This window comes from Crocodylus siamensis, chromosome 4 (assembly GCF_052110815.1).
Source record: "Crocodylus siamensis isolate JL-2025a chromosome 4, ASM5211081v1, whole genome shotgun sequence".
Taxonomy (NCBI): domain Eukaryota; kingdom Metazoa; phylum Chordata; order Crocodylia; family Crocodylidae; genus Crocodylus; species Crocodylus siamensis.
Genome location: NC_143398.1, coordinates 217,985,354 through 218,010,872, shown reverse-complemented (window position 1 = coordinate 218,010,872; position 25,519 = coordinate 217,985,354). Strand labels below are relative to the sequence as shown.

Below are 25,519 nucleotides of genomic sequence, written 5' to 3'. Positions count from 1 at the left end.
TTACTCCACTTGAATCACTCCCCGATGCCAGGGTAACAACGTGCATCTGGGTCCATGAAGGCCACTTTCCATAAGCACTGCCAGGGATAACTGTTCTTGTGGTGCCTTTTAGTACTCGCCGAGGTGTTGGGGCTTAAAACCCACTTTATGGAAATAGGAGGCTCCTCCCTAGCTCGCTCGGTTGCATGGCTGAGGGCAGGCAAAACTTGGGGCATCTGAACCCCAAGCCTCCGGGCTTGGGCCTGCACGTAGGATGCCTGCCAAGACTTTGGAAATATCTGAAGCCCCTGTTGGGGGTGGAGGACGTTTGCCAGTCATAGGCCACTTTTGCTTTTGGGCCGACTCATGGATTTGGACTTGATTCGGCTCTGAACACGAAACGCTTCTTTAAAAAAAAAAACCCTGGGGCGTTACTGCATCCAACCGCCACACGGGCACCGCGAAGGCTGCCTACAAGAAACGGATACTGACACGAAGGGCTGGGAGGAGCTAGCTGCTAAGGGACTCCAGCCGGGGCACCCGGTGCTCCCGCGCCCGGGTGGGGAGGCGTCAGAACGCCGACGACCCCACTTCGCGCCTCCGGGCGCGCTCTGCAAGTCCCGGGGCTCCGAACTATCGCGGGACCGGGCGGCGGGGGCGGGGCGGTGACGTCAGACTGGCCCCACCCCCAAGAGGAGGAGCGCGCGGAGCTGTGCGTGCGGCCGAGCCCGAGCCGTGTCCCGGCATGAAGCAGCCGCCAGCGGCTGAGGCGAGGGCAGCGCGGGGCTGCCGCGGGCAGGTGAGCGCGCAACTCGGCGGGACCCTGCGGGGACCGGCCTGGCCCGTCCAGTGTGCGCCGCGGCCCCTGCAGCAGCAGCAGCGCGGGGGAGAGGCGGGGGTCCGTGTCCGTGTCCGGGACCGGGTCCGGGTCCTGGTCCTGCTGCCCCGCCTGTTTCCACGCGCTTTTTGGCTTGCCCCTGTCTTGGCCGCCCTCGGCCCCCGGGGGCTGCTCCGCTCTCGGGGCAGCTGCAGAGCCGGAGCCAGCGGGGTGCCGCTCCTGGGCGGCAGCGGGGACCCGCGCCGCGGCGAGACGCTTGCGAGACTCAAGGATGCGCAGCATCGCTTTGCTGAAGGTGTGACTGATAACACCCGTCGGGGAGCAGCGCCCTGCAGGGGAAGGCGGGGGTCCTTTCTGCTCCGGAGACTTGTGCCCCTCTCGTTACTTGGCGGTAATAGGGTTGGGTAGAGGAAGGTCTTTGGGTAACACCTTTCTGGGACTGGCAGCAGACCCTCGCCTTGCATACTGCTTTGAAAACCTGGCTCCCTTCCTCTCCCTCCACTTTCTCTGACTTGCTAAGAAGCAGGGATAATAACCCCACACCAAAGCATTGGGGGTGGGGGGAACCCTCCAACTTTCTGTCTTAAATGGAAATGTCAACCTGAATTTGTCAAGCTCCTCTTGGCGGGTAGGTGACTAAATGTTGTGCTGTTGTTTTAGGAAGTTGGAGGGCGTGGGAGAAGATGCTGCTTTTCTTTAATGCACACTTCAGCTTATTTGACCTGCTTTTTCTTTCATCCTCTACCTTGTATGGTCATTTACAGCACAGCAGAGTTAAGTGCAAAGTGGGTGAAGAAATCTTCCATTCTGAATCATTAGGCTTTTATGCCCTATTTGTATTAATGTAAATATCCAAAGTGCAGGATAAAGGAAAAATCTCACCCAGTTGTTTTTGTGTTCTGCTTTTTGATACAGCACATGATGAAGTATTCATAAAGCTGTTAGTAAAGAATGGATCTGAGCTACTTTTCCAAGGATTAAGTTAAAGCTTTTCCAAGCTAGCAGAAGATGAAATTAACTTTTAAATCTTTTGGTAATACATATTTTCTAATCTGAAATAGTAAAGGCAGAAGCAGCAGTTAGAGCTGCCGTTATTTATTCCTTGTTGCGAAATAACTTGCAAAATATTTGTTTGGGTGCGTCTGAATGGACAGAGGAGAGAAATGATTAATGAGAAGAAGGCATGATCAGAATTCAAACCTGCAGGGGAAAGGAGAAATCAGGGTAGTTTTAGCTGCTTGTTGGATATCACATTATTCTCAAAGAGGTATTGGCAAACATCTTCCACTTTTTCCAGGAAATCTCTTGATTTATTTGATGCTGTATTTTCCTTTAGTAGCACAGCCTAATAATGGTTCTAAATAAGCCAAAGATCTTGGAATCTGTGCACATCAGTAACATCGCTAATGAGGAGCTTTTAAAACCGTTTCGTGGGACCCTTGCTTTAACTTGCAAGTCAGTGCTTTGTATCTGACTGCTCTTTAACCAGGCCATTACTATATGTGATTTAGGATGTTATTATTCACAAAATACCAGCTTTCAATGTTGTTAAACTAGGCAGAGCAAAATGGTAACCATACGGTTAGGAATAATGGGCTGTTAAACAAGTTGTTTCAAGGTGGGGCGCTTAGGAATCCAACAGGATGTAAGTTTGGTCCTTCTGTGACTAGCTTTATGGGGTTTGAAAAATATTTCTTCATTGTGGCAGTACTTTTAAAGTTAATTTGAAAAACTGTATGGTGTAGTAGCCAATGCTGCTACCCCTAAATATGAGAGGAGTATGTCCCCAGGGATATTTTGGAAAATGTGAGTCTAGCCAAAAGTGAGAAGCCATATTAGTGAGAAACCTGACTGCAAGGAATAAGTTCTCAGTTTAGGAAGCTGAGAGTTGTTGTGGTTTTGTACCTGGAAATGTTAGTGAGGCAGATTCTCTGAATTGGTCAGGAAAGTTGGAAAAAATAAATTGTTCAACCATTTCAGGTGTGAAGTGGGGGCTAGGGTGGGAATATATTCATTAACTGTAAAAAGTAATAATAAAGAAACAGTGCAATCTTTTGAATAAGGTCAGTCTTTTAACACTCAAATGTGGGAACTACAAAACATAGTAGAGAGACATGCAAGATTAGACCAGGCTTTGCTAGTGGCCAAAGTATGTCACATGGAAAAAGTGGGAAATCAACAGAATTCAGGAAATGTCAGTAACATCATTAGCAATCTTGCATTTGCTTCTTTTTGTAGCAGTGGTGTTTTTAAATGGCACTGCATTTTCCTTCTGCAGGAGCCTTAACTCATGCAGTATGCAGAATCAACTATGTGGGCCTCAAGGTATATAGTGAGTGAGACATGAATCCAATAAGTCTGGGCCTATTTCTAACCTGGTAAGACCAAAATAGGGAACCATGTATGGTGGACCGTAAGTGAATGGTACGTATGTACGTAATACAAAAGGCTCATGATTTACTATATAGCTCATTGTGTTGTGTCCTAGTGTAGTCAACAGGGCTTCAAGCACAGTTGATGTGTGTTGACGGGGGTGGGGGGCATGACTCTGCACCCCCACCCCTATTTCTGTCAGATGCCAGCTCTGGCCAGACTGCGGCCCCGTGGTCCGTTCAGAAATTGTGCCACCACCACCCCTACTGTTGCCGGGCCCTGGCTTCATCTGGGAATGTGTCCCAGATAGGGCTTGACCCTATTATCAGCATGTGTCCCCCATATCGTCCTCCCACATTGCCTATGGTTTCAGGCCATGGTTATCCTGCAGCCCAGCACTGGTCAGTGTGTGTACATGTGTGTGTACTCCAGGTATCTTCCCCCCGCCATAGGATTCTACCCATTTGTGACTGAAACTGGGTGTCGCAAGTCCTGGGATCTTTCAAAAACTTTTATACAGATGAGGTGTGGGGCCATAATAGTTACAAGCGGTGGGTCAAAAGAGGGGGTAACAAGAGCCTCTCTTGTACACAGGTGTTTGGTGATGTTTGGTAGACATTTTTAAAGCTGGTGAAGAAACAGTAATAGTTGGAAACAGGAAAGAAAGGTGCTGCTCAACTGTGGAAGTGAAGAAATCCTAACATATTAGTGTAGTGGCTGACCAGGACTTGAAAATGAGTTAGCACTGAGGGAGACTAAGTGCAGTGGTAGATTGCAGTTAATATGTTTGCCAGATATGGGCCATGTGTTTTACAGACATGCTCAGTGTGGGCTGCATTTTATCAACTTCATAGCTGGTTTTTATTACTGAGCACATAGTGCTTCTGGTAGCAGTTTAATCATAAGCAATGTATTTGGTGAGTTTTTCCTATATGTAAATGTAGGATGTGGGGCTTCTTTCCCCATGCTGATGGGTGGGGGCTCGTCTTACATTTGAGTAAATATGATACATAACTCTAACAATCTTTATTTAAACAGTCCTATTTCTGAATAATTTTCTACAGTAGAAGTGATGATGTACAGGTAATCTTTCCCCCATATTTGTCTCAAATATGCTACTAAATGAATAATGTGCTTTGAAATGAGGCGCTCTTGAGAGAGATGACTCGGTTTTTATTTTTAGCCAAACTGAAATTGCAATTACAGCAGTGTAAATCTGATTTTACACCTGTATAATAAAGTGTATTCATGTGCAGGGATTGGGGATGGGGAATAACTGGACAGTTTGTACAGGGGTTAGAATTCTAATGAGAAGCTTCAGGTAAATCAAAGGAGGAGGAAATGGAAGGAAAACAGAAGACTCTGGGGAGTATCATCAAGACAGTGTAGAAAGGGAGGAAAAAAACACTTCTGTGCAATTTAAAAAAGTTTGATCTACTTTAATGTTTAAGGGAGAAGTTCATAAAGTACCTAATATCTTTTTACATTCTTTCTCTCTCTTCTACTTCTTTCCCCTGGGAATTAGCATTTCACTGTGTTTTGTTTTACCTATCTCTGTTCAGACCTATCTAGTGTCAGGTAAACTTTTTATAAATAAGACAGAATATGATTATCAGTCTGTTTTAATTTGTATACCAATAAGGAAATCGAAGTGGCTGTGGTAGTTATGTTAACTCTTCCCTGCCCTTCCCCACCCCATTTCAAGGTGTGTGTGTGTGTGTGTGTGTGTAGGGGGGGGAATAGTTTTGTGTTTGTTTTTGATTTTCCTTTTAATTTTAAAGGAGACCAGTAGCTGCTTATTAGATACTAGTTCCTCTGCTTTCACTGATCTTCTATATGGAGCCTTGCCATTTAACTGTATCATTTTTTAATTTGTTTTACTATTTGCTAGGTGGCAAGGTATCTTTTACCACATTTAAAACTTTTGCCTTTTATTTATAATTTGATTTGGGTTGGAAATTGTTTTGCAGCATCAGGTTACTAATAGCAGCAAACCCTATACTGATTTTAATGACCAAAAATAGAAACAAAGTATGAACACCTGTTAAGCCTCCCATGGCTCTCAATTCCCTAACAAAGAAGCAAAATTGGGGACAGTGCTTAGAAATGAGGTAAGATTGAAAAAACTTTCTAATATAAGTTGCCTAATGTAAGACTTCATGATTCTATGGGACTCCAACAGACTGAGAAGGGGCTGGAAGTATTTTTTTTTTTTTTTTGCAAAACATGGGCACTTTAATTTCTTCACCTCAAGAATCTAGATTAATATTGTGTTGTGCATCTCTTTAATGAACAACACTTGGAAATACAGCCCCAGGAATTTAATTTCTGTTCAATGTTGTAGGAGATGTATATTCTTAAAGAATCTTGCTTTCTGCTTGATTGCTTCAAATTGCTACCAACAGTAATAATAATGAAGAAAGACTATATGTTGTAATGTCTACTAATTTAGGGATGATGCAGTTTTGAATTATAATAAATATAGTGGGGAAACATCTGCAGCTGGTCCAAAATAGCTACCGTTTTGTATATTTTTCCAACATCCATTTTTAATCTTGTTTTGTACTTATTTTTATATTGTAATGCAAGTTTAATTCATTTTCTCCCCAGAAGAACAGAAATACAAACCTAATGCATCTTTTTCCATAAACAGAATAAGTACCATAAACATTTGTGTTGATGGAGATGAAACTATTGTGGTATGCATATGTTCTTTGTGCGCAAGGAATATGCTAGTGTATCCATTTAGTTACTCACTGCCTAAATTTAGAAGCACGTAATGAGAGTAGTCTAAAGTTTTCTGAGTTAGAATTCCCTACTCTGGAGTGCAGTGTGATGATATAAGCCTGGTTGCTGGTTGTAGCCATGTTGGTCTAAGGACATAGGCAGGCAAGGTTCTTTGGGTAGATGTGATATCTTTTATTAGATCAACTAAATAGTTGGAAAAAGTTCTTTGCAAGGTTTTGGGCACAAACACCCTTCATCAGGCATAGGGGGACTCCACTAATAAAAGATATCACATCTACCCATAGAACCTTGCCTGCCTATGATGTAAGCCTAGCTTTTGCTCTCAGTAACAATTGTGTGTGTATTCTGATTGGCTGTCCAGCCTATGCAATAGGTTCCAGGACTATTGGGGTCTTTTATATGATTATGCATCTTGCCGAGACAGTCTTAGGGTTGTGTCGTGAGTATCTGAAGATGGAGAAATGTCATCACTGTTGAAACAGCACTCTGGGTGATAGTATGTTTTACTTGATGGCAGGCCTGCAAGAGGAGGCTGAGGGGGGACCTGGTGGCTGCCTACAAACTCATCAGGGGAGATGAACAGCAAATAGGAAGAGCCCTATTCTCCCCAGCACCACCTGGGGTGCTGAGGAACAATGATAATAAGCTGATGGAGAATAGGTTTAGGTTAGAGATCAGAAGGCAGTATTTTATAGTTAGGGTGGCCAGGGAAGTGGTCCTCGCTCCTACCTTGGGCAAATTCAAGAGGGGGTTGGATGATCACCTGTCTGGGGTCTTGTGAACCCAGCATTCATTCCTGCCTATGGCAGGGGGTTAGCTAGATGATCTGTTCAGGCTCTCCTGACCCTAGCTACTATGAAACCCTGACTCTTACCAGCTTCTAGTCACTGGGAAGTCTGAGGAAAATGAAAACATGACCTTCAGAAACAATCTGCCAGAGAAAAGCTGGGCAATATTCTCTATGTAATGAACACACTATTTCCTATAGTACTGACAGAAAAAAAATTGCTGCCAACACATGAATAGGCCACTCATAACCTTTATTTAATGCAATTTTACTTAGAGGTTTAATTTTTCTAACTGATACTGCCAGGTGTCTTTGGAGAAATGTAAGATATCATGTTCCACAGGGAATATAACTAGACATTTTATGCATACAGAAGAGAAACTGTTGCATTGCCTTATTGCTTATTAGTTTTTAGTTATAGTGCATGCAAAATAATGAGATGGCACAGGTCGGATTCTGTGCAGGCTGGCTAGTTAGACACTGCTGTGGAACATAATGGCAGCTGTTCTAGTGAGTATTTTTAAAAGTAATGCTATTGTGAAAGTTAGTGGGAAATCCTCTGGTAGACATTTATAACAGTCTGGTCTACCCTTTTGCTTGAATATTTGTCCTTTTGCTTTCCCTGAGGTCGTTATCTTACTGGTTGGCTGCTCCTGAATTCTTTATCCCTGTTTCAGGGAGTTATATTTCAACTCGAGCAATGCATATGTCAGGTCATCAGCATCCCTCAAGTGTTTTGTTTTTTTAAATTGTTTTGCAGAGGTGCATTAGGATAGTTAGATGGCACTTGTGGTCTGGTGATGAAACAAATTGTATGGCTTCTGCAAGGCATGTTTATTTCCCATTAAAAAGATAAAGCAGAAACCTGGAAAGGGTAAAGGGATTCCCATTACATGACTGGGCAGGCTGTGAAAGGATGAGTAAGTAAAATCCGGAGAAGGGGGAGTATATCATAAACCTTGTTGTCTGGCTGAGGCAGAAAAAAGCCTTTAGGGATTGTGACCAGCATGTGTTCTTCAAGATATAGTTTGTTTACTAAGCAAAGGGCTTTGAAAAGGTATTGTGTGGAGCTTTTGGGAACATATTGTAAAATAGCCTGCCCCCCACTCCCAGCCTAAGTCTAGTCTTCTAAAGTTCATACTCTAGAGTTTCTGTAGTAGTCCTATGCTATCTTCCATGTAAACTAATCTTTAATGGTAGTAGAGGTAGAATTGAGCAAACATCCGTATCCAAATATTCCTGGATTTTAGATGTTTTCTGTACCTAAAGCAGAACAAATTCGCAACTACTGTTTTTAATTATAATGGTTTTACTTGTACACTAGAAGAAGGGAGGGTGGGAAGAGCGGTTCCTAATATGCTAAACATTACGTTTTAGCTGGAAATAACTGAGTTCTAATTTGGTTTTGCTTCATCAAATGCGAAAAAGCCCTACTGGTTCTGATAAGTTGTCAGTTCCACCGTTATATTATCATCTGTACAGATGATAATTATAGGTAAATTAATAAACTACTTGTGAGACTAATGATGCTCCATGCTGTTTTTGATTTTATTCTTTGGATATTTGCAGACTGTTAAAATGCAGTCAGACTTAGTCTCCAAGGGTACATGCAGATGTCAAACTTGGGTCCACCTAACTAGGGTTCGGTTGAGCTAAGTGCTAAACTGTATGTATGTTCAGGCAGTTTAGATTGGGCAAAAAAATGGCCAGTCTGATCTAATTTAGTTCATCCAAGGTGATGCACTACATAGATAGGGCTAATCCATATCCTGCCTCCACCTGACCAGGCTATTTCTAGCCTTCCAATCCTGCCTCTTTTGATCTATGTAGCCCCGCTTATCTTGCTCCTTCCCCCCTGTCCCTTAGGTCATGTTCCTGGCACAGCTCCCAGATCTGGTGAACATGTATACAAGCAGGGATCTGACTTATAATTATGTGGTTTAAAACAAGCTGAGTGATAGTATATTGGATCCTGCAAATGTGTGCATGTGCCTGTAGTAATGTAAGCATCTCATTTTGTAGACAGTTATTTTAAAGTCACATTTTATATTTAAAAAATGTGGTTTAAGAAATGATGCAAAGTGACAAGTGTACTTGTTTTAATACCAAGTTACCTTGTAAGCTTCATAGTAAAAAATAAAAAATACTGCTTTGCAAGCAAAACTGATGTGTCAAGGATGTGAATGGGAAATTCCTATCATCTCAGCATGGATGATAATGGATTCTTACCTGCCCCTTTGATATAGAAGATGAGTAGATAAAATTTGCTTTATTTATGCTTATTTATTCAAACACGATGCTGTGTCCGTTTTCTTTGCTACAGAATTGCCTGCTGCAGGTACTGTAATGCTTCTGAATCACTGAACTCAATCTTGCATTGTTATGAACTGCCACTGCTAAACTGGCTTTTTATAAGACTGGGTTCTGAAGCTGCAGGTCAGTATCGACAGAGAAACACCAAGGCAAAATTGCATGTGTCAGTTGCACAAGTTTCTTGGAGGTTTTTGTTAACACTTTGTCACAGATAATTCAGCTTTCAAGGAGAAGCTGTGCCTTGAGACTTGCCAAGAAACATCTTTGGCCTCCCTGTCGTAAAAGACCCTCTAAAGCCAGCCCTGGTGTGACTTGAGAAGTGGCAAGCCTCTGACTTTGACCGTGGCTTATTCTGTGTCCCTGGCTTCTCTGGTGATCAAGGAGAGCAGCCTTTACTTTACGGAGACCCTATTAATGGTGCAGGAGCAAACTATGCCAATGTGATGGAAGAATGGGAAGTGCAATCGAAGACCAACTTGACTAGACAGCAATCTCTCCAAGAAGTTGAAACTTGAAAAGGAATCTTGTATTAAAAAAATGGAAACTTGGTCTTGCACTAGGGTGTGTGCTAGGGCAGGGGAGGGCAGTTATTTTGGGCGGAGGGCTGCTTACTGAGTTTTGGCAAGCCATTGAGGGCTGCATGATAGTCAACCGGGGCAGATAAATATTAATTTTTGAAATCTTTTAGGGGCACTGTGGGCTGGATACAATTGCCTAGTGGGCCACATCTGGCCTCCGGGCTGCATTTTGCCCACCCCTGTACTAGAGTGTAAGAGTATCACAAAATTAGGAGAGCCAAGGCACTATTTGAGATGCAGTTGGCTGGGGACATAAAAGGCACTAAAAAGGGATTCTACAAGCATGTCAAGAGGAAGACCAGAGAACCTCCATGGGGAGGGAGATGAATGGGATGGAGTTGTGGCTGCACAGGTTGGGGATTACTTGGAGAAGCTGGGTGCTTTTAAGGGGCTGGAAGGGATGCACTGTAGGATACTGAAGGTATTGACTGAGGTGAGCTTGGAGCCTTTGGATATTTCTCTGAAAACTTGTGGAGGTCAGGTCAGGTCTTGGGTGACTGGAAGGGGGCAAGTACAGGGCCATCTTTAAGAAAGGGAAGAAGGTGGATCTGGGGAACTGCAGAAGAGTCAGCCTGACCTCTATCCCTGGAAAGCTTGTGCAGTAGGTTCTCAAGGAATCTATTGTGAAGCACCTTGGGAAGAGCCAGCATGGGTTATCAAGTGCAAGTTGTGTCTGATCAACATGATTACTCTAATAAGTATAAAAGGCAAGAATTTTTGTAATATCTTTATTTGGACTAACTGTATAGTTGAGAGAGCTGTTAGGCTTTTTGGCATGAAGTGCCCTTCCTGAGGTCGCCTGATGGAGGGATCCTTATATTCCCCTGGTTTTTTTTTTATGGTATACAGAGGTATTAAAAAAAAGGTCTTTAAGTGAATGTATAACTTTATATATTGCCATGTTACATAATTGATGATTTGAAATAAATATACAACACAAATAGTTGAGCAAAATGTTCTAATCATGCATCTTCTAACTGGATTATTATATGTTTAATTTGTGAAACCTGTTGTACAGCATTTGGTATTCAGTTGCATATACACAATTTTAGGTTGAAAATATTGCTACATCTACTGCCTTGCAGGGAAAGCAAGTTCATTATATTTGTAGCACAGTTATTAATGGTCTGCACTTCTTTGGTTTTTCTGTCTGGGTAGTTAGTTGAGGTAACCTTATCTACAGTTCCTCCACTTTATAAATAAAAACAACAACTTATTAGTTAAAGTTTTCCTACCACATGGTAAAAATAATTTAAATCTGCACTAAACCAAGACAAGAGACCAGCTTCTTTTTCTGTATGCCAGGAAGATTTCTGGCAATGCTGGACCATTTGTGGCTCCTCTTGTTATCACTGAGGGGTTGATTTTCCTCCCTATCTCCTCCTAACTAGGTAAATGTTCTGCATTTCAGGTTCAGAGTTGAATCTGAAGGAGCTGAAATGGATATAGCAACAGTTCTGGAAGTAAAAACTTTTAAATTTGCAACTTGGAAGCCAAATCAATATAAAATACTTTAGTAAGCAACACAGACTGGATGTGCTCACTAAAACAAAACAGTAGAACAATTTAGAAACTTCATTGGATTTCTACCAAAAGGCATTTACCTGAGAAAAGCCGCTACCACAGGTGCTCTGGAGAGGATGGCTGATGGTGTTGCCAGGCAACTGCTGACAAATTCCAAGGCTCACAAACTGCAAATAGATTCAGCTGAAAAGGTATCCTGTGAAGGAAAAAAAGTGTAGCTTCGGTGTTCAGGGAAAGGCGGGGAAATATGCAACTAAAATAAAAGAATCCATTCCCTAATATGTGATAAATCAGACTGTGCTTCCTATAGGCCTACCTCTTCTGATCATTAAGGTGGGCTTTCGACAGTAGGATCTAAATGGTTAAGAGGTGGAAAATGACCTGTTTTATATTATTCAGCATTAGGCTCTAAATTTGTACTGGTTCCATAATAAATAGACCAGCTCTAATGTTTTAGGAGGTAAAAAAGCATTAGACTGAAAGTATATCATTTCTCATCTAAGGCTCTAAAAGCTCTTTGCACAAGCTTGTTAACAGTTCTGATATACTCGGGAGACTAGTTTGTCTTATGCCCATTTTCTAGATGAGTAAAGCAAGTTCGTTTAACTAACCTGCTCGAGGTCAAACATTTGCCAATTAAATCCACAATGCTTGGTTCTTACTTTACTGATTTAGCACTCCAGTAACTGCTTCTTTGATTAAAACATTAAAGATACGAAGTGTTAAATAAAGAATTTTTAATATCTTTTGAAGGTGCTGCTATGAACAGTTTTTTTTTTTCTGTCGCATACTCCTGCATTTAGTTCAGACTGCTTAGTTTACATATCTGTCAGTTCTCTAACTTATGTCAGCACTTGTGTCAAATACTTGCTGATGACATCTCCTGGAAACTTGCAATTTCTAACTGTATTTAGAGGGAATTGCATAAAATTGTTTCTGAACACCATCTCTCCATGCTGTGTGCTTACTGTTCTTGAAATGGTATTGCTGTGATACAGCCTCTTGCCTCTCCATCTCCTTGGCAATTAAAAATAAGTTCTTACATAGACAATCATAAGAAGGTCTGAAGTTGTTGGAAATCATGTTAATGAAGCATGAAGATGAAAACATTTGACTGTAAGATTAGTCATATCATGGACATAGTTGGAGTGAACTGTCCAGCTGTGAAACGGATGCTTCATAAAGGAACCTGCATCACAACAAGAAAGAAGCAAATTTACAGCAATTTAAATTGCTTTTAAAGGACTAATATTCTTCCTGTAACTTCCAGGTAGCACATCAGCCTAATTATAGTTGCAATCTTTGCAATTTAGTATTTTTATTCAAGTGGTAAAACTACAAACTTGTCTCTTGATTAATTTTATTGTGTGTGAATAGGGGGCAAATGGCTATTCCTCTGAGGAGCAGGAAGATTACAGCACAATGTTTCAAGTGTAGGGATTGCTTGGGGACCTGTTGAGGTGCAAAGCATGGCTGGACCAGTTAGTAAATTAGCAAAACCTCCTAGAACAGTGAGAGGAAAATGCCTTTAAAATCAGTGGTACTGGGAACATGCCCCTGCTAAAAAGAAACAAATACTAGCTAAGCTTTCAAAAATGGTTTTGTATTGCTACACTTTTGGATCTATAGGATCACAGGAAAGCAGGGCTTGAAGGGGTTTCATGAGACCATTTAGTGCAGTCCCTGCTCAAGACAGGATTATCCTGATTATCCTTGACTATCCCAGTCAAAAGTCTGCCCCAAGGTGGTCAAAGATACGGTGTATAGGCTGGATCTCATCTGCAGAGCCCTAACATCTCGCCTCATGTGTTGCCTACTGCCTGGGCCAGTCTTGCATGCTACAGGAAGTGTGTGGGGCTGGTCCCAGGTGTGCATTACTGGTAGCACTTGAGGCCTGATGAATGTTGCCACCCCTGGTCTATCCTGCTTTTCTAGTGATGGACTTTTTACAGTCTCTCTAGGTAGCCTTTCACAAGACTTAACCACCCTTCCAGTGAGGAAGTTCTTCCTCATCTCCAGCCTAAATTTCCTTGCTGTAGCTTAGAGCCATTGCCCCTACAGTTGTCTTCTACAACCACAGAGAATAATCTATTTCCTCCTCTTTATAACTGCCCTTCAGGTTTTTGCAGGTTTATCAAATTCCCCCTCAGTCCATGAAGTACTGTGAGGTGCTAGGCATCATATTTGGTGTATAAAATTGACTTAACTTTTCAGTCTCACCTTTAATCTCTGTGCCTTGGTTTGGCTTTAAATGTGGGGATGGAAAAATCATTATCTTATGCAAGAGTGTTGCAAAGCATTTTGAGGGCTTGCTGATGAATGCTGTTGAAGAAGTCCCTAAAGAAACTAGTAACTGTATTCTCTGCAGGGTTGGAATGGTGTGAAAGCAATAGGGCATACAGTCGCACATTGAATGAAGATGCAAAGAAATACTGAGCAACTGTTTCATTTTACATCAGCTGTTCTGTACACTGAATGAGGTGTGAAGAAAACTGTGTCATTGTGTAATTTTAAATGTTATTATACAACATTGTGTACAGAAGACCGGCAAAATGTACTTTGGCTGTAACTTTTTAATTCTTGCACTCCTCAGCTTCCTTTCCCCTTGGCAAAGTTGTGGCATAGGAGCAATTTTAGTTTGTGGGGAGCTGTGCTGGAGCCAGATAACTTCTAGCTGTGCCTGTGCTACAGCTGGTGGGTGCAGGAGGAGGGCATGGCAGGAGGCTGTGCCCATGCCACAGCTGGATTTGCTAGGGAAGTGATGGTGTGAGCAGAGCTCCCAGCTGCCTGGCCCTCTGTGCGAGCATGGGAAAAGCCCTTGATGTGTCATTGAAGCCACTTGGCTTGCATTGTACCAGAGCTGGGTTGTCCTGGCCCATGGCTTATAAAAGCAACATGCAACAAAGTTTAGGTATTATGTTATGCACTTAAGTGAAATATGCCCTTGTATCCCCATTTAAGGGGAGTCTGCTGACCACCTAATAGTGCACCACTATATGCAAGGTGCATGGTGACAAACAGTAGGGTTGTGCAAAGCTTTGGTTCCTGATTCGATTCAGTGGCTGAATCTCCAGATTGAATCAGAGGACCCTTTAATCTCTCTGAATCGAACTGAAACCCTCCAAATCAATTCGGAGAGGTTCAGAAATATTCAGTGATTCGGACATAGAAACAGCTTTAACTATTTTTCTACATATGTCTAGGTAGCAGGCAGCTCATGAGTGCTGCGATGCTGGGGGGCTCCCCAATGCACTCAGCAGCAAACCTGCACTTCTAGTTCACTTCTGCGGCTGGTGCCTCCTGGGTCTGGGAGAGGCACCCTGGGTCCCCCCTTCCCGCCCCCCTTCCTCCCCTCCAGTGACCAATCACTGAACTGAGAGAGGGTGCGGGAGGGGCCTGGTGCACTACTGGAAGTGGACTGGAAGTACTTCTGGTCCACTTCTGGGTTTGCCGCCAAGCATATGGAGAACCCCCCTGCACTCCTGTGGGATGCTCTATCCACCCCACCATCGCAACAATCACAAGCCGTGCTGGTACCTCCAGGTATGTAGAAAAAACAGTTAAAGCTGTGTCTGTTTCCAAATTGCTGATTCTCTGAATCAGCATTCAATCTTCTGATTCTGATTAGGCTGAATCAAATCAGGGCCAGTGATCCAAATCAATGAATCGAATCGCTGTCCCTGATTCATGTTGAATCCAAATCAGAATCAACTAGGGCCCGCTTTGCACACCCCTAACAAATAGGTTCTTCAACACAGTTATATTATTTTGTGCTTAGGATACATAGATGAGAAGTGTGTGTGATAAGGGACAAAGTAAAAATATGTGGTAAGTGATTGAGCCAAAGGACTTTAATATGCCTTTTGTTAGTTCCATCACTTTTAGTTGGATTCCCCCCACCCCTATGTTTATTCCTCACTATATAGTAATTTTTTGGGGGGCTAGTATCCCAAGATGCATTGATTCTTTGAACTAGCAGCTATTGTATCCAATTCTTGACTTCAGGTCTTGTGTACCTGATTTTTTTTTAAAGCTTTTCAATGATTTTTTTCATCTGAACAAATGCATAATATTGGCAGGGGGAGAGAGAAAGGGGTGGACAGATTAGACATTTTTTGAAAGTGCTAGACCAGTGGGGATTCAACCTTTTTTACCGGTGTGTAACATATGAGCCCCACATGCCACTCCAATTCCTTCTTCTTGCCCATTCTGCAGCTCTGCTTGTTTTTCCTGTCCTGATTGGTGTTGTGCTGCCTTCCCTCCTTGATCTGCTGTGTGCTACACACATGGGCTGCCTGTGCCACTTGTGGCGAGCATGCTGCAGGTTGGCCGTCCTTGCACTAGACCATGAGCGGAACAAAGAGTACATGAATGGAGTCTTCAGGAGATCTTTTTTTGAGGTCATCTGAGGAATGGAATCAATTTTTTAATATTCTTTGAACTATGAAACTGAAGAAATAGAACTCTACTGCATTCAAAACTAGGGCTGGCTGAAATATTTCATTAATATCCAATGCATATCACTAACTTTATTTGTTGGTCAAATTTGGAGAGAAGTTTTTTAGCAAACTCCCTACCTCCTAACTTCCCCCCAAATGTTCAAATGCTTGACTTCTGCATAATTTAAAGCAGAAAATATTGTTTTCAAACTAAGTTAAAAAACCAAACAAACCTGCCCTAATATAGTAAAGTTTTTACTTGAAAAATTTGGAAAAAAAGTTTTAATCCAGCCACAAAAGTAAAAAATCAGTTTGTTGGGCAGCCCTATCAAAATGCATCATGGTGATTTTGATGCTTCACTGTTATACCCCCTGGACTTAAGAATACACATACTACTTGAAGTACCACAGGAGTGGCATGAACACTTTAAAAGAAATGGCACTTGTCCACTTACATAATAATATGACAGTGTCCAAAAAACCCTCTGTTCTGAGAAGGTGCTTTTTATATGATGAAGATTAAAACTTCAGAGTAGAAGTTCTCAACTGAGTTGCCACAGGATTCCAGGTGTGTTATGGGGCATGATCTCTGCGTGAGAAAGCAAACACTTGCTTTTCCCCTCACCCTGCTCCAACCTGGGGCTTTGCACCTGCCCCAGCATCCCAAGGACAAGTGGTACCCATATCTGCTCTGCTAGGGACTCCCCCTCTTGCTGCTTCCCACTGCTAGCTGCCCCAGTGCTCTTATGAGTGAGCTGTGGTGTGAGCAGGAGGGTGGGCACAAGGGCAAGGGGCAAGCTGTACTGCCTGGCTTGCTCCCTACATACTCTGTTTCTTGCATGTTCCCATAGCCAGCAGAAGGAGCTATGAGGGCAAGTGGCTTCAGTCACCACTATATAAATTCCCAGGGGATCAGCAGTGGTGGTGGGGCCTCTGCTTGCCTACTAAGGTACAAACTGGGGATAGTGAAGGGGTAAATGGTGGAAATAGTAGGGCATGAAGTGAGTTCCAGGACAGAGGGCTCAGTGTTAAAAATATTTTGCCCTTCTGGTGGTATTGACTTGAGAGCTACTTTCTCTGGAGTCAGAGTTGATTTTATATAGGACTTTAATGCCTGATTCCAAAAACTTTGAATTGTATGCAGAAATGAATAGGATGCATGTGAAGTCCTGTGAAGGATTGGTGCTAATGTGTGCCCAATAGCTCTGGAGGTAGACAGCTGTATTCTGCGTTAGTTGCTTAAAATGCTATAACTAAACCAGTAAAGATTATGTAAAGGAGAATATAATTAGATAATAGCAACAGCATTTAATGAAAATCCTTAAGAGCAAAGAATCGCCAAGTTATGAGAGATTTATTAATATCATATCCATACAAAATATGGCATACTCCCTGGGTGAAATCCTTGCTTTCTTATGGTCAGTAGGAATTTTGCCATTCAGTACAGCCAGAATTTCATCCCCTACTTCTGCAAGAGACTACTACTTCCTTCCAAAAGTTAATGAACACGCCATAGTGATTTATTCTTCCTTGCTATATAAGACACTAGTTTGAGTACAGTCTTAGCTACGCTAGCACATTCATAGTGATAACATGCACATTCATAGTGCTGTGTGATGTATTTTTGGAGCAGTGATTCTCAGCTGCGGTGCCACAGCATTCTGGGGTGCAGTGAAAACCTTAAAAAGGTGCTGAAGGGTATGAGAAAGTAAGTGTTGGAATAAATCATTTTTTTTAAAAAAAAAATGGGGTACCACTAAATTCAGGAAAGTTCTGGAGGGATGTCATGAGTCTAGAAAGGCTGGTAACCTTAGCTTTAGAGTCTAATGTAAAAATGTGGCCTTCCTTAGTTATTTTTCAGTTACCTAATAATATATCTCCAAGGATAAAAGCTGAAGTTGCTTTTACAGTTTTAAATGTAAATTTGATATGTAATTGGCTAGGGCTGCTACAGAATGTTCAAATGGAAAATATCCGCTGGTGGTTTTTCCTTTAGCTCTGAGATGCATTACTTAATTATAGCCTTTGACATGCATTTTTTTCAAAAGGCATGAAGAATAGGCAGCTTGGTTCTTGGCTGTTAGTAAGTCGCACATTCTTGGTTAAGGAGTATTGGGCTAGAATTTGATGTCAGGTATAGCCCTGCATGTGCTCTGTAGGCACATTGATGCTGATGGCAGCATGTGGTTTTCCCCCCACACCCCTGTTGCGCTGGCCCCTTGTGGGGTGTTTGTGACCTGTGGGCCACCAGTCAGACAGCCCTGCTCTACTACACAGTTTAAAAAAACCCATCCAAAACAGTAAGGAGTGTTTTTAAAAACTTCCCAGTTAGGACATAGATGTTATATTTTTTTAACACCTAATCTGTAATGGATATACTTTTTTCAGTATAAATAAGGAAACTTCACTGAAGAAATAGCTTTCTAGATTATAGTGTTCTTGGGAAGGATTGTTTTGGGGTCTCAGAACATTGAGCACAATAATGGTACTGAAGAAATGGTGATTCTATTAAGCATAAAAAAGTAGGATTCCACCGAAGTAGCGGGACAGGAAGAGAGTGACCACTTTAGTCATCTTTTCTTCTTTTTTTTTTTTTTTTTAAATAGGTAAGTATGTAAAAGTAGGCTGTTTTCTTTCGCCTCCATAGCCTGGAGCAGCGGTTATCCACATTTTTGCCAGGTGTGCCACAAGGTAAGCCACAGCCCTTCCTGATTGTCTCTCTGGTCCCCTTCCCTTGCCTGATCTATTGTTTTGCTTTCTTCTCTCTGCCCCGTCTGCTGCTTTTCTTCCTGCTGGATCCATAGGCTCCTATACATGTGCATGTAGGCTGATCTGACATGCTGCGATTACAACAAACTTGATTAATTGAGTCTGCCGAAGCATGGTAATTACTGGATTCCAGCAGACTCCAGGATCATGTGCATCAGTACTCCTGGGCTGAAAAATGGTGGGGCACTTTAACTAAAGCTCATGTAATGAAATGTTCGTGTGATGAGACGCATACATGATCAGCATATATAAATTTCCTTATATTGCTCTGTATGATCATTTGTATATATGTTAGAGGATTGCTGCTAGCAAACTGCCCTGTGGAAGGCCATTTTATTGTCATCTCCAGGGGCTCCATTTCCTGCGCTATTTTATGTAAGAATGTCTAATCTCCAAAGAGATTGGATGAGCTGCCCCAGGTGGTAGTCATGTGTCAAGTCATAGACTTTGGGAAGCATGTTTTGATGATTGACTGTCATATGCCACTGATAAGTCTACAAACATAGCACCTATTATCATCCCTTTCTCAAATCCATCTTCCATATATGCTGGGTCAAGTTTAGTGTTTGGAGAATGCAGGACTTGGTTGGTCTGAATCCGTCCTGTTCCGGTATTAGATGTTGTTTGAGGCAATTGAGAATAAGGCCTTTGTAAACCTTAAAGATAGGACAGGAATGACACTAGCCTGAAGTTCTGTGGGCCAGAGGCATCCTTCCCTGACTTCAGTAGAGCTATTGCATGGGCTTGTTGATGTAGTTTAGGTATTTTAAGGGTTGATGAACAATTTTTAAAAAGAAGTTATATCCATAACTTGGTTGTGGGAGCAAAGTGCTTGATCTGCTCCATTCATATGTCATCAAGTCCAGCTGCTTTGCCAATCTCCACGTGATTTATTCTGCCATTTATTTCATCCATTGTGTATGGAGTACTTAATGATTTTCCTCCTGATCAGTTTACCATCTAATCTGTATTTTAGGCTGTTTATTCAGAGCTTTACTATTGAAGCAGAAGCTGGTGAGCCACTGTGTTGGCTGTGATGTTGTAGTATTGCTGTTCTTTCGTCAGATTGTTACTCAGCTTACGGATGGTTGACTATGCATTTGAGATAGTGTGGGTCATAGTTGTACCTTCAATCGACTCTCTTAATTTCTGGCGCCTTTCTTTTTGGAGCATGGTAGTTAGGGCTGTCCCTGCCATGAAAGCATCTTCTGAGAAAGGTTCTCTTTGAAACGTTTGTTGATATTTTTTGTGTTCAGCTGCTAGCGTGGGAATGAATCCTGGTATATACACAGTTCTGCAACTTCTTGGAGGTTTTGCACTGTGCATTCATGAAAAGGTCAGAGTTATATGAGACTGGTTTAATTTGTGTCATTCTTTTGTCAAGGTCTTCTTCAGAAAAACCTCTCTAGTCTGTTTTCTTAAAATTGAAGTGTCTGCGCATTGGTACCGTATTTGGAGTTATGACTGCTATGGCACTGATAGCGACTGATCTGTGCTGTGTGTGGGGGATGGGTTCTAATACATCTTTTTTGCACAGAACTTCTATGTCGCTGTCAATAAAGGCGAGATCTGCAGTGTAGTTTCCATCGAGCGCTAGTCAAGGCCCAGGTAGCTTAGACTCATGGATCAGGCTTAGGTGGTATGCCTTGGCCCTTATCTCAACCAAGTTGCCATTCTCATAATTTTTGCAGTAACGCCATGTAGCACCGTGGCTACTAGTCACGATCGTGCATGCTTTTTCATGGTCTAGGTTTCCTGGGCTCACAAAGGCAAAACACTTCCATGGAGGCTTATAAAAGGATGTTAGTGAGATGTTGTCCATGTTGATGATCAAGATTTCAATGTCATTTTGTTCTGTCATTGATTTTTGTGTTGATGATGAGCTCTGGTTTTACGAAAATAGTGCTGCTGTATTTCTTTTGTTGCCTTTCAATGGCTTGATCTCATCCCAGGGATCAGTGGCCTTTTACCATTTGGCCCTCTGCAAGTGTCCTGGAGACAGCACAAGAAGCTTGTAATTGGTGCACATCCTAGGAAGAATGTCCTGTTTGACTCCTGTGAGTCCCTCAGTGTTTACAGAGATGACTCAGTGCAGGCCTTGAAAAAGGCCCATGGTTGTAACTCAGCAGGTCAATCTGTTGCGAGTTCGAGGTTTGCATTATATACGTCGGAGATTTGCTGACAAGGTGTTTAGGAGAATTCACAGACTTGCTGGAATCTGATGGCAGCTGCAACATGAACTCTTCTACTGTGGCCCCCACCCCTGCACCATGCTGCACTCGTGTTCCTGCACTGCACTCTTAGATGTGAGCTTCCTCAGGCCTACAGACTGTGCCAGCCCATGCCAACAGTCGGGTAGGCAGCATAAGCAGGAGGAGGGAGGGAGAGGCTGGTCTGTCTTGTTGAAGAAGCAGAAGAATGATGGGTGGGGAGTTGTGTCCAGCCTGGGAGACCAACCCTTTGAGGGCTACATGCAACTTGCATGCTGTCAGTTGAAGAGCCCCCCTATAATCTTTATCTTTGTATGTAAAACTGAACTGATGTGAATGCAATGTGAGCAGTATGCTTTTTAACTTATTTTGATGTTCTTCAATAATTCTGTTTAATAAAATCCAGTTCTATTGCAAAGTGTTTTTGCTGATCTTCATTTAAACACAAGTGGGAGTGGGAAGGGTATATTTATTTCATGTGGTGGTCTAGATTTGTATAATTAAGAGAGGATAGAAAATAACACTTAAATGGATGTGGAAATTGGGGGAGTCCCTGTTCCCCTGAGCACTACCACGAGTGACTAGAAATAACTGCCACAAGTTGGCAGAGGGTAAATTCAGATTAGATATCAGGAGGCGCTACTTCACGGTCAGGGCAGCTAGGATCTGGAACCAACTTCCAAGCGAAGTGGTGCTGGCTCCTACCCTGGGGGTCTTTAAGACAAGGCTTGACAATCACCTTGCTGGGGTTGTTTGACCCTAGTACTCTTTCCTGCCATGGCAGAGGTCAGACTTGATGATCTGTTCAGGTCACTGCCAACCCTAGCATCTATGAAACTATGAAATTAAATTGAACAACAACAAAAATGAGAATTAAAAAGGTTAGTCCCCATGTTGGAGTAATTTTTAAGTGAAAGTGTCCTCATGGGGAAAAAATCTGCCAAGGTGAAAAATTGGAGGAAGCCGCTAATCTGTGCTGTAATTATTTTGATTTTTTTTTTTTAAAGGAGATGAAACTAAGCAGTTACACATGGTGGTTACATGTGAAGCTACTGTATCTAGCATGCAGAATAAGAATGAGCCAACTAATTTTATTGCCCCAACTACAATTGAGTTCTTACCTTTTATAAGGTGTTGAGATGGGGCTGATGTTTGGGAGAGGAAATCTTTAAAAAAAACTTTGTTTTTCTATTAACATTGGGTATTTGCAGGGATGTTTGAGAACTGTTATATGCCCCAAGCAAGAGAAATGGGGTCTGAACAGCAAATTCTCCTGCTTTTCTTCCCATGAAGCCATTCAGTAATGTGCCACTGACAAATAAATAATATATCAAAATAATTATACTCTAGACTGGGGTGAAATCACTGTGACAGGCAATGTATCACCTCTATGTTCTGTAGAGCTTAGAGGAAACATGGGCACTAGAAAAAATACAGAACAGGGTCTAGATTGGGGCAAAGGTAGTGAAAGAAATTGTTATTTCTAAAGGAACGCTCTCCCTGCTAACTATAAAATTAGGCCCATCAGCTATAGTTTTATTTGTGAGAAGCCATTTTCAGATTGCAGTGTTAATCAGTTTTGTCATAACTTCTTGTCTAGTGTTGACAAGAATCTCTTTTTTCCAAGGGGGCAGACAGGTGTAGTAGAGGGGAAAATACAGCATGCATGTAAAGAACCCCAGTCCTTTTTATGCCAAGCAAAGAAGGTGGGATTTTTATTAGATTTGCTACCTTCTCTTTGAGATGCTGATATATCAGCATACATGCACATGTGTGTGTTTTATATATTAAAGAAATAATGACCAACATTTAATTATTTGACTTGGATTAGTTTTCCGTAATTAAGTAGGTTAAAATTTGGGCTTTTAAGCATATTTTTCCACATGACGAGTTTCTTAAACCCAAGTTATTTATAGACTTTTCTAAAAGTTCAACTGTATGTTTAAGCACTAATAGATGGCAATTTTTTTATAGGCCTTCAGATAGTCCTATTGCCGAATGTTAGGAGACTGCTTTTGAAAGTTGACTTCAACACAGGAAATTTCCCTTTGTAATGGTAAGTGTAAGGGGCTTGATTTTTGGCAACTTTTCTTAAAAAAAGCTACAGTGACATGGTAAACAGTTTGGAGAGGAAGAATTAATATTAACAGTTGTAGGAAAGATGGCCTGTAGCATTCTTCCTTCATTGATGTCTGGTGCTAAAGTGTATTTTATAATTCAGTGGCATGATTCCTCTGTTAACACAAAGTATATCTGCTTTTAACATTTACAAAACACTGAATTAAAAGAAAATGGAACCCAGAAATAAATCAGAAAATTTATCATTACTGAAAGCAAAATAAGTTCATCCCTCAAAGATGTGTTCACGCTACAAAAGAGGTATTTACGTACAGTAGAAAGGAAAACAATTGAAGGAAAAAGTTGTCCTTGCTATAGTGTTTCCCATTTTGCACTTCCAATCTCATGTAATTCTAGCTAATTTAATTATTTCTTTTGTTACAGTGGTATGCACACCTTTTGCTTTCATGTTGGATTTTAACTCTGTGGTTTGGACACATCCCAGCAGTAGCTGTCTTCCTGGAGTGTGTTAACTAGAAACCAAGTAAAGAGATGAGGAGATTTGTCTACTGTAAGGTGATTCTGGCCACTTCTCTGATGTGGGTGCTTGTGGATGTCTTTTTACTCTTGTACTTCAGTGAATGTAACAAATGTGATGACAAGAAGGAGAGATCACTGCTGCCTGCACTCAGGGGTAAGTTCATATTCTAAATTACCTATGACGGTTACACATTTGGAAGAATTTGTCCTAACTTGGAACTTTCTTGGTGTGTTATAAGGTGCTGCTCCAGTTTGAAAAGGCACAATATAAAATTTAAAGTACTTTAATTTATAGTGCTTGACTTGCTTCAGTTTCTTGATTTATCTTAATGTGTAACAGTTGTCATATAGACATTCACTTCAGTTATCAATCAGCAAAACTAAGTTTACAGCTTGCTTGCATATGGATTTATTTGTGTAAGAGGAACCAAAGCAATATATTGAGAGTTTTTTTTTCTTTGACTGATCAACTGACTTTTGTGTGGGTATAGAGACTTTACGAAAGGATTTGAAGAAAACAAATATAAGTAGATCATAAAGCTAAAGCTAATTTAATTTAAACATTTGAATAAATATTTATGTAAGAGGTAAGGCAAGAAAAAGGGTTAACCATCAATGTCTACCCATTTTGCTGCTACCAAGACTTTATTTTGAAGATTCTGTATAGAAGAATAGCTAAGAAAATGTGTGGTGGTTTTTTTGTTTGTTTGTTTATTTGTTTTTAAATTTAAGTTCTACTAGACTTAAAGGGGAAAAATATGCAATCTGATTTATTGGACAGAAATTTCATGGAAACCTGAATATTTAAGCTAATGGTTAAATTAATAACAGAATAGTAGGTGGAAGTGCACTTGAATTTGTAATTGTAAATATTAGTGCTGAAAATTTTTGCTTCTAAGGGTTTCTCATCCACTACGACAGAGGTTCACAAACATTTTCTTATTGAGTACCCTGGATTCCAGACTTATCAGCTGCCCACGTACCCCTACAAGCATGCGTTTTATATTTTAACCCCTTAAATGCCAATTATTATAACGAAAATTAAATCTGCATACTCCCAGGGGTACGTATACTAGAGTTTTGAACCCTCTGCACTAAGACATCAGAATTGCACCGTGTGTTCTTGAGTTGATACTTATCATGAACAACTTGAAATTAACCTGTACAGAAGAATAAGATGATGCTATTGGAAAATAATTTTGACTAGTTAATATATTAGCTAGTCAAAATTGAGAGTTAATCTATGGAAAATTGGCAGAAAAGGGGAACAACATTTGTCAAATTCCTCAATGTAAGTCCCCTTTAATAAGACTGAGATAAGACCCAGGAAACTTCCATGGCTACATTGGCATGTAAAAAATGATGCTAATATGCTAATACACAATAGAGTAGGATACTGCTCATTAAGTATCACTAAAAAAGTGTGTGCTTGTGCTACTATGTGTTATGCTGCCCAATGTGCATTTATTTACTACTCCAGGGTGCCTGTACATGAGTGCAGAGGGTCTCCAATGTGCTGTAATTACAGCACATTAGAGCAGACTTGATTAATCAAGGGCGTGGTAATTACAGTGCTCCAGCAGCCTCCTGCGTCTCGTGTATCAGCATCCCTCCACTTTAAAAATGGTGGTGCAGGTGCTTGAATTAAAGCTTATTAATGGAGCTTTAGTTTATGCTCCCCTGCTGCCTTTTTTAAGCACGGGGGACACTGATACATGAGATGGGATGGCACTTAAATTAGAACGGCTTTTGGAGCTGTTCTAATTAAAGTGCTGTCCCCCCCAACCCCAGAGCACGTGTAAAAGTGCCCTCATATTGTAGGTACTAAATTTAATGTTTATTAGGAAAGGTGCATTAATGCACATGTAGTTATGCCCACTTTTTGCATATTGTCAGTAAAAGTATCAAAGTCTATCTGTTATTTGCTAAATTTATATGTGTATTAAAATTGAAACTAGAGCAGCCCAGTTATTTTTTTTTCTTTTGTGTGTTGTTTAATTGAGTTGCTGTCTTCACTAGAAGCTAAATTGCCTCATGATGGATCATCTGGTTTTGGAATGATCCGTTTGTCATTTGTTGAACTAATTTGATTTGAGCCAGATACTTTTCAGCATTAAAATCCTGATTCAGCAGATATACGGCTGGGTTCTGAGCGAGAACGTAAGAAATACAAGTCTATCTGAATTTTATGTTGCTGTATTAAGGCCCTATTTGCTTATGGTAGAATAAATAAGAATAATTTTATAGCAGGTGATTTATTTGGCTACATGTGTCCAAATATTTAGTATAAAATAAAAATCTATATCAGTATTCTTATACGTATTGGATTAAAATAGTTGACTTTGGTTAATAACACTCTGCCC

At 41.3% G+C, this 25,519-nt stretch overlaps 1 protein-coding gene across 3 annotated transcripts in view; it reads left to right on the top strand.

Annotated features, from left to right (window-relative positions):
* Window positions 1-642: 642 nt before the first annotated feature.
* GALNT13 (polypeptide N-acetylgalactosaminyltransferase 13) overlaps window positions 643-25,519 on the top strand; it is a 434,504-nt gene continuing 409,627 nt past the window's right edge. For all 3 annotated transcript variants that reach the window (XR_016442089.1, XM_090045703.1, XM_090045702.1), the window contains exons 1-3: window positions 643-778; window positions 22,533-22,614; window positions 23,061-23,310. Coding sequence is in view for 2 of the 3 variants with exons in the window: in XM_090045703.1 (XP_089901829.1) it covers window positions 23,169-23,310 (142 nt within the window). In the remaining variant the exon portion in view is untranslated. The remainder of the gene's footprint in view (window positions 779-22,532; window positions 22,615-23,060; window positions 23,311-25,519) is intronic.